This window comes from Nomascus leucogenys, chromosome 9 (genome assembly GCF_006542625.1).
Source record: "Nomascus leucogenys isolate Asia chromosome 9, Asia_NLE_v1, whole genome shotgun sequence".
In the NCBI taxonomy this organism is placed as follows: domain Eukaryota; kingdom Metazoa; phylum Chordata; class Mammalia; order Primates; family Hylobatidae; genus Nomascus; species Nomascus leucogenys.
In genome coordinates, this window is record NC_044389.1 from 69,865,077 (window position 1) to 69,878,777 (window position 13,701).

Here is a 13,701-nt window from a genome sequence, read left to right on the forward strand (position 1 = left end):
AAAGGAGAATTAGTTCCCTATTTAAATAGATTTTTGCAGATTTCCAGTAGAACTCATGGTGTCTGTGGAGTGGTTAGACTTTGCATCCTCCTTCCCAGGGGCACGTCAGAGGCTCTGAAACAAGAATTGTAACACAGTTTGTTTGTTTGTTTATTTATTTATTTATTTTTGAGACGGAGTCTCGCTCTGTACCAGGTTGAAGTGCAGTGGCGCGATCTTGGCTCACTGCAGCTGAGATCTAGTGATTCTCCTGCCTCAGCCTCCCAAGTAGCTGGGATTACAAGCACGTGCCACTACGCCCAGCTAATTTTTGTATTTTTAGTAGAGACAGGGTTTTGCCGTGTGGGCCAGGCTGGTCTCAAACACCTGACCTCAGGTGATCCTCCCACCTCAGCCTCCCAAAGTGCTGGGATTACAGATGTGAGCCACTGTGACCGGCCTACAGTTTTTACAACTGAAAGAGCAGCTTCATGCCGTCGGCCATCCTTCTCTCAAAGGGGTCCTCTGTTAGGTCCTTCCTCAAGGACAGGCCTGTATGGATCAGTTTAACTAAACATCAGTTTTATGGCTCTGAGATGACCCTGCTGGCAGAGATAATACTAAATTGTTGATGTGTACCTTTTTGAGACTAAGAAAATATGAGTGGTTATAAGTTAGCACACTTTAGCACTCCTTCTTTGTCTTCACTGCCCTATTTAACGCAGCCTGACAGCTTTGCTAGCAGAACTGTGGCTGAGAGTATAAGCTTTCTTGCCAGGCATTTGAATGTTCAGGTCTACCATTTGTGAGCAAGTCAATCCCCTCGCCCTTTTTTTTTTTTAATTGAGACAGAGTTTCGCACTTGTTGCCCAGGCTGGAGTACAGTGGCGCAATCTCGGCTCACAGCAACAACCTCTGCCTTCCAGGTTCAAACGATTCTCCTGCCTCAGCCTCCCTAGTAGCTGGGATTACAGGCGCCTGCCACCACACCCAGCTAATTTTTTGTATTTTTAGTAGAGACGGGGTTTCACTATGTTGGCCAGGCTGGTCTCGAACTCCCGACCTCAGGCAGTCTACCCTCCTCAGCCCCCCAGAGTGCTGGGATTATAGGCGTGAGCCACCATGCCCTGCTTCTTTTTTTTTTTTACTTTTTATTTATTTATTTATTTATTTATTTATTTATTTATTTATTTATTTTTTTGAGATGGAGTCTCGCTTTGTCACCTAGGCTGGAGTACAGTGGCACGATCTCGGCTCAATTCAACCTCTACCTCCTGGGTTCAAGTGATTCTCCTGCCTCAGCCTCCCGAGTAGCTGGGATTACAGGTGCGTGCCACCACGCCCAGCTAATATTTTGTATTTTTAGTAGCCACAGGGTTTCACCACGTTGGCCAAGCTGGTCTCGAACTCCTGACCTCAAGTGATCCGCCCACCTTGGCCTCCCAAATTTTTGGGATTACAGGTATGAGCCCCCCCCCCGCCCGGCTGCAAGTCAATTTCTGAGCTAGCTTTCTTTCACTTGGAAAATGGGGTTAATAATCCTACTCTCACAGGGTTGTTGTGAAAATTAAATAGAAAACTGATGTGATAGTGCCAAAATCAGTGTTGACTAACATGTTAAGTGATGCCATTCCTTGGCCAGGCTGCTGCTGCTGTTATCATTGCTTTTGTATTTTGGTGAGCTCCAAAAAGTATGTGCTGTCTTTTACCCCTGGAGATCCCTTGGAAACTTGTTCAACATACAAGCCTTGGGGCCCATGTCAGGCCTACTACCTGAGAAACTCTGTAGGTCTCTGTGATCTGTGTTTTGACAAACCCTCCAGCTGACTGACTGAGGTTTGAGAACCTCTTAGGTAATGCAAAGTACCATCTAAAATCAGCTAAGGAGAACTTGTAACTCACTATATTCTATTCAGAACAGTGGGAAAGAATGGCCAGGCTGATGTTGGGATGCATTTTTCCTTAACACAGGACTGGGGGAAAAAAAGCCACCTTTATTAAAGTGACAGTTAACTTGTAGTTATTGAAAGGTGATTATTGACAGCTGGGCGTGGTGGCTCATGCCTGTAATCCCAACACTTTGGGAGACTGAGGTGGGTGGATCACTTGAGGTCAGGAGTTCGAGACCAGTGTGGCCAACTTAGTGAAACCCTGTCTCCACTAAAAATACAAAAATTAGCCAGGCGTGGTGTTGGGTGCATCTAATGCTATCTACTTGGGAGGCTGAGACAGGAGAATCGCTTGAACCCAGGAGGCAGAGGTTGCAGTGAGCTGAGATCATTGCACTTCAGCCTGGGCGACAGAGCGAGACTGCATCTGGGAAAAAAAAAAAAAAGTTACTACAGAGTTTGTGAATCATGTAGGGCATTTGCCGCTTCCTAAAATTCCCTCATTAAAAAATTTTCCCATCTGCCCCTTCCTTCCTCACACCTTGGTTTAAACAGTGATGTGTATAGGCTGGACAAAGGCTTACTCATGGTATGAATAGTGGGTTTATTTTTAAAATTTCATATTCCTTTATCTCAAAATGGAACTAAGAAAAAGAAAATAATCACACAAGATTTGCCTGGGAGCTTTTAACAGATCATTCCCTAAGCCGTTGCAAATTTGCAACAAGAAACCAGAAAGCTATTTAATGTGACTGGCAAAACAATTTAGTTGCAAGGAGAAAGGAGGCAACCCAGAGCAGGGGCTCAAAGCCTACCTCTACTCTGTGAACTTCCTGCCTTTTAGGTCTTCCTCTGCCCTGCCCAGGAGCTTTTGTGAATTCCACCCAAGAGGGAGTTGTTGGACAGTGTGGGGAGAGCAAGTTTCTTCCACAAAGCCTGGACCTCATAAAACTCATCCTACCAGTGATATCCATGATGTCTTCTTTCACCTCACTACTTATAGGGCTTTTAGTTGAAGGATGATAGTGAATCATAAAAAGAAAATTTGTCTCAGAATAGGTGTAGAATTACATGTCTGCCGATAAAATCTTAATGTGGGTTTAAAAAAATTTTTTTGACACTAATGAAGTAAAACCTTAATTAACTAGAATCCTTAATTTAATAGGATTTCCTCCCTGTGGGAGACTTCTTGATTTTAGAATCACATAGTAATAAACCAATGTTAGGAATTCTGTGAAAGAATGGCTTGTGTTCTGGTTATTTCTGTAGCAATTTTCAATATTTTGGAATGAAAATCTGAAAGTATGGGAGAAACCCAACTGGTGCTGAAATAAGGCTAATACAAGGCTGAGTTGATTGATTTAAAAATATTTTAGTAACGTAACTTCGTTAGAGGAAAATTGAGTGTGTGGAATTGATGAGAAAATTGAGGACTCTGAGCAGCCTGTTAGTTGAGGTGTAACTGTTCACACCCTCCCTTTTGGATCCTGGACTGAGAATTGCCATTTGGAGTTCCCTTCTCTGAGACAAAGGTAGCATTTATTTAGAAGGGGCGGAGCTCTGCCCTGTGAAGCGGAGCCTAAGGCTGTGAACACTGACCGGCTATAGGGGCTCTGCTGTTGTAAGTGGCGTATCAGAGAGGGGAGAACTCCCTTAGTGGTGAGAATAGCCAAGCAGACAAGCACATGCCCATGGTAAGCTTCCCCCACCCACTCACCCATCGGCCTGTCTTGCCTGCTGCAAGGTGCATACACTGGATAGTTTGGGAGAAGAGAAGCTTAGATGCTCAGAGGATGGTTGCCTGCTTAGCTCTTCCCTGCAAACTGGCTCAAAGTGGCTATAAAACAAGTTTGAAGGAAAAAGTTATTTCCTAATCAACCTGCTTACTTGGCTTCTATGGTTATATGCTAATGGCATATGATCTTTTGAACCAACAAGAGGAATTACCAAAATGATAAAATAATTGAAAGGAATTGAGTGTCATCAAGTCCAGTGTGCTACTGCCAACCAGAAGTAAGTTTAACTGTCTGAAACAGGTGAGACTCAGACTTCATTACAGAAGATTCCACAACCAGTTTCTGGTTCAGCAGCAGCTTCTTTTCAGTATTTTGACTAGCATAAATTATTAACTTTGTGGTTTTAAGAGTTCTTTTAAAATCTGATATTGCAATATCCATCATCCAGGAAAAGTTTTTGATACACACAGGTCTAAGAAGATAATTTTTTCTTTCTTTCTTTTTTTTTTTTTTTTTTTGAGATGGAGTCTTGCTCTGTTGCCCTGGCTGGAGTACAGTGGTGCGATCTCAGCTCACTGCAGCCTCCGCCTCCTGGGTTCAAGCAATTCTCCTGCCCCATCCCCCTGAGTAGCTGGCACTACAGGCGCCTGCCACCACACCCAGCTAATTTTTGTATTTTTAGTAGAGACAGGGTTTCACCATGTTGGCCAGGATGGTCTCGATCTCTTAACCTCGTGATCCACCCGCCTCGGCCTCCCAAAGTGCTGGGATTACAGGCGTGAGCCACTGCGCCTGGCCTAAGGAGATAATTATTTACCACATTGTAGTGAATTCAGTCAGGCAGCTAATTTCTCTCCGTGCATCCTACTCCCATAGATTAAAAGGATATAGAAATGCCAGATTACTTTTTAGATGATTTTTAAAAATAATTTTTGCATGTGTCTTCCAGAGCTAAATCTTTTTTAAAGAGTTTTAAGTTTATAAAAATATGTAAGTGTAGTGGCTGTTTTTTAATCTAAAAGTATTTAATGATTAGCTTCTATGCAGAGTACCATGCTTTAGCACCAAGAGAGGTGCTAAATTTGGGAGGTTCTTTTCTGGTGGAGTTCACATGCTAGGGGAGAAGGGAGGAGGAGAGAAAACTAATTGAGGTGTTAGGTAAGCACATACTTGGTGGATTTGAGGAAGCCTTTAGAGCAAGTGACATTTGAATCATTCCAGAGATTGCTGGAAGCTGAAAATTAAGGATGGGGGTGTGTGGTGGAGAGAGAAGCAGTGGAAATTTGTGGCCGGAATGAAAGCATCAACGTCTAGGATATCACTGAGGAATGGGGAGTAGTCAGGTTTGACTGGAATATAGAGGTAGTTTGTAAGAGAGTCATACTTCCTAGGGAAGCTGGCTCTGGAAGAATTGGTTATCTTTCAGTAAAGAGAGCCTGGTGGAAATTAGAGCAAGAGGCTGCCTTACAGGGTATGTTCAGGGGATGGACGTGACTGACTGACTGTCAAGTAGAATGCATGTGGCAGGCCTGCAAGGGGACAGTAGATAATTTCTAGAGAGTAGATCTGCATCAGATTACGGGGGAATTTTAATGCCAAAGCAAGAATTTAGAGTTTATTCTGCAGTAGTAAAGAGCCATCAAGTGCTTGTTATTTTAAAATACAGATAGTGACGTGAGAACCAGGGCCTTAAATCAGGTTTCTTTTCGTGAGAAGGCTGAATTAAAGGGATAAGATGTGGGGGAGGCAGGGAGACCAGTAGGCTCTTGTCAGAGGAAGTAAGAGAAGTCAGAAGAGGGCAAAGAGGCCAGGAAAGGGGGTGGGGAAGGGCGTCTGACATCAGGGCTAGAATTTCCGAAGGTACTGAACGACAGCCTTAACTAGACAATCAGATATTTTCCTGTTTGTTCAAACGGCATTGGGCGAAAACATTCAGTAGATTCCCTAGGAGCAAGTCAATGAAGACAGAAGTCATTTTATAGTTCTTATTTCACTTTTTAATCATACATTGCATGTGAGGGCTGGGAAGTGGCCCATGGTGCTGACAATGAGGCAGGCCCACTTTTGGTTTATGCATTGGCTGAAACTGCACTACTTTTGGTCTCCATCTCGGATTTGTTTCTCGGTGAATGCCATTTAACCCCTTTAGTGCCAGGGCTGATGATTTAGGATACATTTTTATGTGTTTTAAGTAGGGCAGTCAGATTATAAAGCGTTCTCTGTAGGTAGAGCTGACATCTATAATTGGATTTTCTCATCCTTGACGTTTGAAATGAGAAATAAAAATCATTTTTTGTGGGGTTTACATGCCAAGACACTCCCAGTAGAGTAGGCTGAGAAAGTAAATGCTGTTTTGGGTGCCTGGTAATCTTTTAATTATGAAATAAGCCTTTTGATTTTAATCTTTCAAAATGTACGCTACTGATCCAGGAAAACAGCCTTTCTAAAGTTCACATCCTGCTGACTCCTGCAGATGAAAAGCTTCTACCTCTACCCCATATTTTGCAAGCTGAAAATAAAAATATCATTAATCTTGTCTCAGTTCCACTGCTGCCTATAAAAGGCTGTTCAGTTTGGAACCAGTCCTGAGCCATGATGGAGACCACGGCCCAGAGTGAATGCTTGGGTTTTGGGAGCCAGGACCCCAGGCTGGAGGGTCACAGCCAAGTGACTGAGGCCTCAGCCTATGGCTGGATTAAGGAACTTAGGCTTTCTTTAAATCACAGCCGTTATCATTGCTTCTTCCCAGACTTGTCCTCGCCTCCCTTCTCGCATGTATGTATGCATGACAAAACTTGGAGACTGATAAATTTTATTGTTTTCATTCTTTTGTGGCACCTGAAACAGTTTGTACAATGACGACAGAAACCTGCTTCGAATTAGAGAGAAGGAAAGACGGAACCAGGAAGCCCACCAAGAGAAAGAGGCATTTCCTGAAAAGATTCCCCTTTTTGGAGAGCCCTACAAGGTATTTACTGAATACTAGACGTTGAAGGCCTGATTTATCACAATATTGAACCCTATGATGAAACAATTCAGTATAATTGAGTTCGAACAAGGGTCACAGCTGTGGAAATAAGATAACTTATTCTAACTTATTCTAGAGATTTTTGAAAACAAAGTATGAAAATTCTCTGAACGTTGTTAGTCAGAATTACCAAAGTTTGTGGTTTTCTTTTGTAATGCTAGTCTTCTACAGTTAGTAATATGTATCCATGATAGTCTTCTCAACAGGGGAATTGAGTTAAAATAGCACATTAAATTCTACATGTCATACATTAAGTTCAGAGTTTTTTCCTTAATAGTATTATATAACGTGGTTTGTTAAATGGCAGTTTTCCTTAGTTTTTTTCATTCTCAAATTCTCCTTTTTTTCAGACAGCAAAAGGTGATGAGTTGTCTAGTCGAATACAGAACATGTTGGGAAACTATGAAGAAGTGAAGGAGTTCCTTAGTACTAAGTCTCACACTCATCGCTTGGATGCTTCTGAAAATAGGTTGGGAAAGCCGAAATACCCTTTAATTCCTGACAAAGGGAGCAGCATTCCATCCAGCTCCTTCCACACTAGTGTCCACCACCAGTCCATTCACACTCCTACATCTGGACCACTTTCTGTTGGCAACATTAGCCACAATCCAAAGATGGCACAGCCAAGGACTGAACCAATGCCAAGTCTCCATGCCAAAAGCTGCGGCCCACCAGACAGCCAGCACCTGAGCCAGGATTGCCTTGGTCAGGAGGGGTTCGGCTCTAGTCATCACAAGAAAGGTGACCGAAGAGCTGACGGAGACCACTGTGTTTCGGTGACAGACTCGGCTCCAGAGAGGGAGCTTTCTCCCTTAATCTCCTCTTTGCCTTCCCCAGTTCCCCCTTTGTCACCTATACATTCCAACCAGCAAACTCTTTCCCGGGTGCAAGGAAGCAGCAAGGTTCATGGCAGCAACAATAACAGTAAAGGCTATTGCCCAGCCAGATCTCCCAAGGACCTAGCAGTGAAAGTCCATGATAAAGAGACCCCTCAAGACAGTTTGGTGGCCCCTGCCCAGCCGCCTTCTCAGACATTTCCACCTCCCTCCCTCCCCTCAAAAAGTGTTGCAATGCAGCAGAAGCCCACGGCTTATGTCCGGCCCATGGATGGTCAAGATCAGGCCCCTAGTGAATCCCCTGAACTGAAACCACTGCCGGAGGACTATCGACAGCAGACCTTTGAAAAAACAGACTTGAAAGTGCCTGCCAAAGCCAAGCTCACCAAACTGAAGATGCCTTCTCAGTCAGTTGAGGTGTGTGGAATTTCTTATCTTGGGCAATTCCAATTCGAAGACGGATTTGAGATGAAAATGTCCGGAGGATGTGGGGCAAGGTGGGGAGGTTAGTCCGTGGCTTTTGGGTAGGGGGAATTCTTTTTGGCTTTAGGATCTTGTTAATAACCCATGAAAAACTCAGATCTGAGATGGACCACTGATTATAGATATTGAAATGCAGTTTGCAGAAAGGTTTAGAGAACCTTTTTATTGAGCCAAAATTTATATACAGTAAAACATAGAGATCATGAGAGTACAGTTTGTGTTTTGAAAGATAGATAAACCTGTGGGATCCAAAATCCAATCAAGAGAGAGAAGATTTCGGTTACCAGAAAGTTTCAGGAAGGTTTTCAGGTGTCTTATTTATTGTTTTGGGAGACACTGGGGTAACAATGTGAAGAAAAAAATTTTTTTGATTAATACCTCCTCAGACCCAGTTAGTTTTTCCTGGGCTCTAAACCATAAAAATGTAAAAACAAGATGACAGAGTCTCTTAATTTTTATTTTAGAAGGACTTGTTCCCTGTAAATTATAAGGAACTTTATAACTAAAGTTCTGTTCTAATATTTTATTATTTATCACCTAAAAAAGAAGAGTAGGTATACGGTGACATTTCACTTGAGAGTGAGTCACAAATATAATACAGAATGTTACTCAACCATGGGTTTTAAAAGTAACCCAAATGCTGTACTTTTTAAAACCAAGAAAAAAAGTATTTCTTTTTCTACTCCATGGATAAACAGCAGCATTGTGTTTGAATGAGGAGAATCAGAGCATACATCCTGTCACTGAAATTTTAAAGTGGTACCAGTTTCTCCAAAATTAAGATTAGTAGTGTGAAGTGAAATGTTCGAAGGAAATTTTAAAACTTATCTTTTAATGTGAAGTCTATGGTTTGGTTACATCTATTGTATAAATATTCTAATTTGCGTCTCCATTGCTCATAGACATATGTGCCATCCAGATATGTCTTACATAATGCCAGAAGGTAAAATTCCTTAGGTGGGGGGCATGATTCCTACCTGGAAAGATAACCTTTATCTTCCAGGAGGACAACTTGTAACTTTCTGGTGTCAGCTTCTGGTTTAGAAGAGGGAGGTTGGGGTGCCATCCTCACTGAGCTTTTGAGCTGAGTGCTTCCAGATGTCTTCTGAATGCCACTTGTTTGGAGACCAAGGAAAAATAAGAACGAAGGAGTAAAACCAATGGCAGAAGTGACCAAGATGGCAGAATTGCATCTCCGATCCTAACTTAAGAAGATTTAATGCATTGAGCCATTTATTGAACATTTTGTGCTGTGATGGAGGTAGGGGTAGGCAGCTGAATGAAGGCAAAATAAAGTGAGATCCTCCCTCCTCAAAACGGTCACTCCACCTGCCTTCTAATTCAGGCAATAAATAACTCAATGAGAGTTTCTTTGCTTTCTTTATCAAATAGGGTTTAAATTTCTTTATCAAATAGGTATGTTGCCAGTTTAAAAAAAAAAAAGGGACAACTTAACATTCTTTCTAAAAATAACAAACCTAAAAAATTGCTTTAAAACAATTTTTAGACAAATTAGCAAATATTTGCATTGTCTACCAAACGCCCAACCATATGCTTAAGTGCAAGATTGTGTGGCCAGAGAAATCGGTCCTTGCTGCAGGACGGATTAGTCTAGTATAGAGATCAGCCTACACTTATGAAACAATTAGGGAACGATTGAGTTTTCTCTCTCTGGAACTAGGTGCTTAAAGAACCTGTGTAATTCAGCCCTAGGTTTCCTAGTAGATGTTTCTGGGAGAGGATTCCAGTTAACTTACTGTCTTCTTGGGTAGAAATAAGTAGGCTGAGTTGAGATTCTTCAATGTCTTAAAACCCCTTATATTTAATACGTATTTCGAACATAGGACTATGTTAATTGGCCCTTGCATGTTTTCTGAGGAACAAAATCCTCCATACATTTGGTTATTGAAGAATTGGGGATTTTTTTGGCACCAGTGCATCTGTTGTCAACAATGGAGTAGAAGTAAACCTTTCATCTGCGGCCTCTGTTCACAGTCAGCATTTCCTTTAATGCAGTGGTTCCCTCTGGTCTCGGCCCGAGTTCTCATGCCAGGCAGTGGCAGCTGTGGTGCCAACTGCCTGGGAGCCCCGTGGCGCTATTGGTGAGGGGGAGGATGGAACTGAGGGGGTCAGACAGATGGAGGGCTCTAGGTGACCCCTGTGAGGGCAAATTAGGAGCCAAGAGCGTGGAATGAAGGAGTCATCAAACTGAGAAGCGGGGATCTTCGTGCTCTCTGGTCAGGTTTTGGATTTGATTTTGCTCTTGTAACGAAGATCTCATGTTTCACAGACTTAGCATTAATTTTCTGTTTATACACTTAGCAAAATGGGTTTTTTTGAAAGTTTTAAAAATATACTTGAATTTTATATTTCAAATTTTAATATTTCTTGTGCATCCAAGGATTATTATTCTGGTGAACCCAAGGAAAGTGTAGAGATGTAGGACCAAAAATGTGGGAATTAGCCCCAGAGCAGGTAAACTTTGAATATAGGTGAGAATATTAGCAATAGCCTGGGTTATTTTTGGGTTTGGGGCAGAAAGGGAAGCTGGCTCTTGGTAGAGCTGGGAGAAGGGGGTGTGGGCATAGCTGAGTCATTTTCCTTTATTTGCTTAATTGGTCTTAAGGCAAGTCAGAGGAAATTTTCTCTTTCCTAGCGCTCTGAGTGTGAGGATAGTTGGGTTTTGTGGTTTGTTTCATTTCTCCCCCACCCCTTCCAACTGCTTCTGTGAAATAGTAATTTTACAAATGAACCCAAATTGGAAAGCCACTCTTTTTGGTTTTCGTTTTTTATGTTCCTTCATTCTCTAGCCACCTAAGTGTGGATTCTTTACTCCCTGTCCTTTCCTTTCACTTCATGGGAAATACTTGGTTTTATGTTTTAGTTGGTACTATAAAAACTCATATTTTTCTCTGGGATAAGTCTTTCTCAGAATTAAAGGTTAGTTCTTCCAAAGATCCTAAGGGAAAAAATTATTGAAAGGTCAATTTCTGACTAGAGGCCTGGACCACAAAAATCTGCACTTGGTTTTCTCTGGGAGTGTCTGTTTTAGTTTTACGTCAACTGGAAGACGTCTAGCAGTGTGAAGTGACCAATCTGAGGCCAGGCCCAGAACTCCGCGATCTCACGTGGATCCCTTCCAGCTGCCGAGTTGCCACATCAGAGGTGGACCTGCCCAATTGGAAGATTGAGATTTCTTTATATCGCTCTTTTCTGTCTAGAGATAACAAGTGAAAGAGAGAGAAGCCGTGGCATCTCTGTGAGTGCTCATGCACATGGACCCTGAGGCTGGGGGCATTGGGATGGAATGTGGAGGTGGGGAGGTGTGCCTAGACACAGGTTTCAGATAGAGGATTTATGTGCTAGATAGGCTTTTTATTGAAAAGAAGTGGAATAAGCAGAGATGGGTATACCAAATCATATACTGAATTTAGAATGTTGGAATTTTAAAGCTAAAGACACAGCTCTTTCATTTTGCAATTAAGGTCTTAAAGGGTAAAGTCCTTGATTTTGCAAAAAAATGCAGTTAATATCAGAGCCAGAGCTAGAACACTCAGTTCTTTTGACTTGCTGTTTGGTGGCAGTATTGGTGGCAGTGGTGAGATGTTTGTGTTTTTGACCAGAAGAGTTGTACTTTGTCACCCAGACTGAACCCACAGCAGAACCGTGGAGGATACAGTGAGTTTCATTTCCTGTGTGTTTCTTGGCCTCACTTTTATCTTTCATCATTCCTCTTTTTCTTTTCTTCTTTCTTTCTTTTTTTTTAACTTATCCATTTAACAAAATGGTATTTTGTTTGTTTTTTTTGTTTTTTTGAGACAGAGTCTTGCTCTGTCGCCAGGCTGGAGTGCAATGACGCAATCTTGACTCACTGCAACCTCCACCTTCTGGGTTCAAGGGATCCTCCTGCCTCAGCCTCCCATGTAGTTGGAACTACAGGTGTGTGCCACCACGCCCAGCTAATTTTTTGTATATATATTTTTTTATTCGAGACGAGGTTTCACCATGTTGGCTAGGATGGCCTCAATCTCTTGACTTCATGATCCACCCATGTCAGCCTCCCAAAGTGCTGGGATTACAGATGTGAGCCACCGTGCCCAGCCCAACAAACTGATATTAACCCTCCACTATGTTCCACGCACTGTAGTAGGCTCTTGGTGATACAGCTGAGATCAAGCTAGACAGATCCGTGGTCTCATAGACCATCTATTCTAATGGGGGGGCATTGATAATATAATGAAATCATAGGCGTTGATAAGAGTGCGGCAAGAAGTAAAGAGAGTGATGAGGGTGAGATGAATCAGGAGGCTGACTTAAAAATGGCGGTCAGCACAGGACCCTCTGAGGAGGCACCTTTCACAGAGACACCTCACATGGAGGATGAACATGCGTCAGTCATGCAGAGCTCAGACGTATTTCATTGCAGGCAGAGGAAACAAGTGTAAAGGCCTGAATTTAGGAAAAGGCATGGCCTTGTTAATCCCAGCACATTGGGAGGCCAAGGTGGGAGGATCACCTGAGCCCAGGAGTTCAAGACCAGCCTGGGCAACGTAGTGAGATGTTGTCTCTATAAAAAAACTAAAAAGTTTTCCCAGCTACTGGGAAAAAATTAAAAGTAGTTCCAGCTACTCAGGAGGCTGAGATAGGAGGATCACTTGATCCTGAGAGGCTGAGGTTGTAGTGAGTTGAGATGCTGCCACTGAACTCCAGCCTGAGCGACAGTGAGACCCTGTCTCAACCACTCCCTCCTCCCCCTACACCACCACCCAAAATAAACAGAAATGAGGGGAGCATGGCTGGAACACTGAGAGTGAGGGGAGGATGTGAGATGGGACTGGCGACATGGGCAGGAGTAAGACCATGGAGGCTTTGTTGGCCGTGAAAGGCATTTCAGTATTATTTGTGATTGAGACCATTGGATAATTTTGAGCAGGGGAGGGACATATCTACTTTTTTTTTTTTCTTTTTAAAAAACTGTAACTCTGGCTTCTGGGTGGGAAATGCATGAGAGGGGCAAAGGTGGAAGCAGGGAGACCAGTTGGGAGATGGGAAATGATAGTGGCTTGGGGGAGGATAGTAGCCATGTACGTGGTGCGAAGTGGACAAGTTCTGGATCTGTTTGGCGGGGAACTGATAGGGCTCTGTGATTGACAGGAGATAGGAGTGGCCTGAGGTGAGGGAAGGTGAGGCATCAAACAAGGCTGGTAGGCTTTTTATTTGAAAGGCAAGGATGGTGGGATGTTACCAGCTACTGAGAGGGAAATGACCTGGAAAACTAAGAACTCTAGTTGGGTCATATATTAAGATCATGTGTTAGGTTTGAGATGCTGTAATGTATCCAGGTAGAGATGACAAGTGGCAGTCATAAATAGGAGTCTAACTCTGTGAAAATGTCAGGACTGAAAATAATTTGGGATTTGTGTTTATTTAGTAGGTATTTAAAACCTTGGGACTGAGCATGTGTACCTAAGAATCCTTACATGGTCTTACTTAATTCCTCCCCCAGATCAGTCTGGCTTTGAGTCCTGATTGTGACTGATTTCTGCAAAGCAATTGCTCTTTTCCTTCTGGCCTCTTGTGACATCATGTTAGGAACGTTTTGTTGCCAGATGCTTGCATCTAATTTCCAAGACCCAAGTGTACATTCATTGTTGGACCACTTTGATTCATTGCAGCTCTCAAGTTGAGCCTCCTATTTTCAATAAACTACCAGCCTAACAACTGCATGAATTAACCCACAGTGGAAAACT

General features: G+C 42.7%; 1 protein-coding gene across 6 annotated transcripts in view; it reads left to right on the forward strand.

The window, feature by feature from the left end:
- The window catches only part of AFF1 (AF4/FMR2 family member 1), a 204,600-nt gene that overhangs the window by 104,786 nt on the left and 86,113 nt on the right, over positions 1 to 13,701 (forward strand). For all 6 annotated transcript variants that reach the window (XM_030819098.1, XM_030819101.1, XM_030819100.1 and 3 more), the window contains 2 exons: positions 6,452 to 6,572; positions 6,983 to 7,885. In XM_030819098.1, the coding sequence (XP_030674958.1) occupies positions 6,452 to 6,572; positions 6,983 to 7,885 (1,024 nt within the window). The remainder of the gene's footprint in view (positions 1 to 6,451; positions 6,573 to 6,982; positions 7,886 to 13,701) is intronic.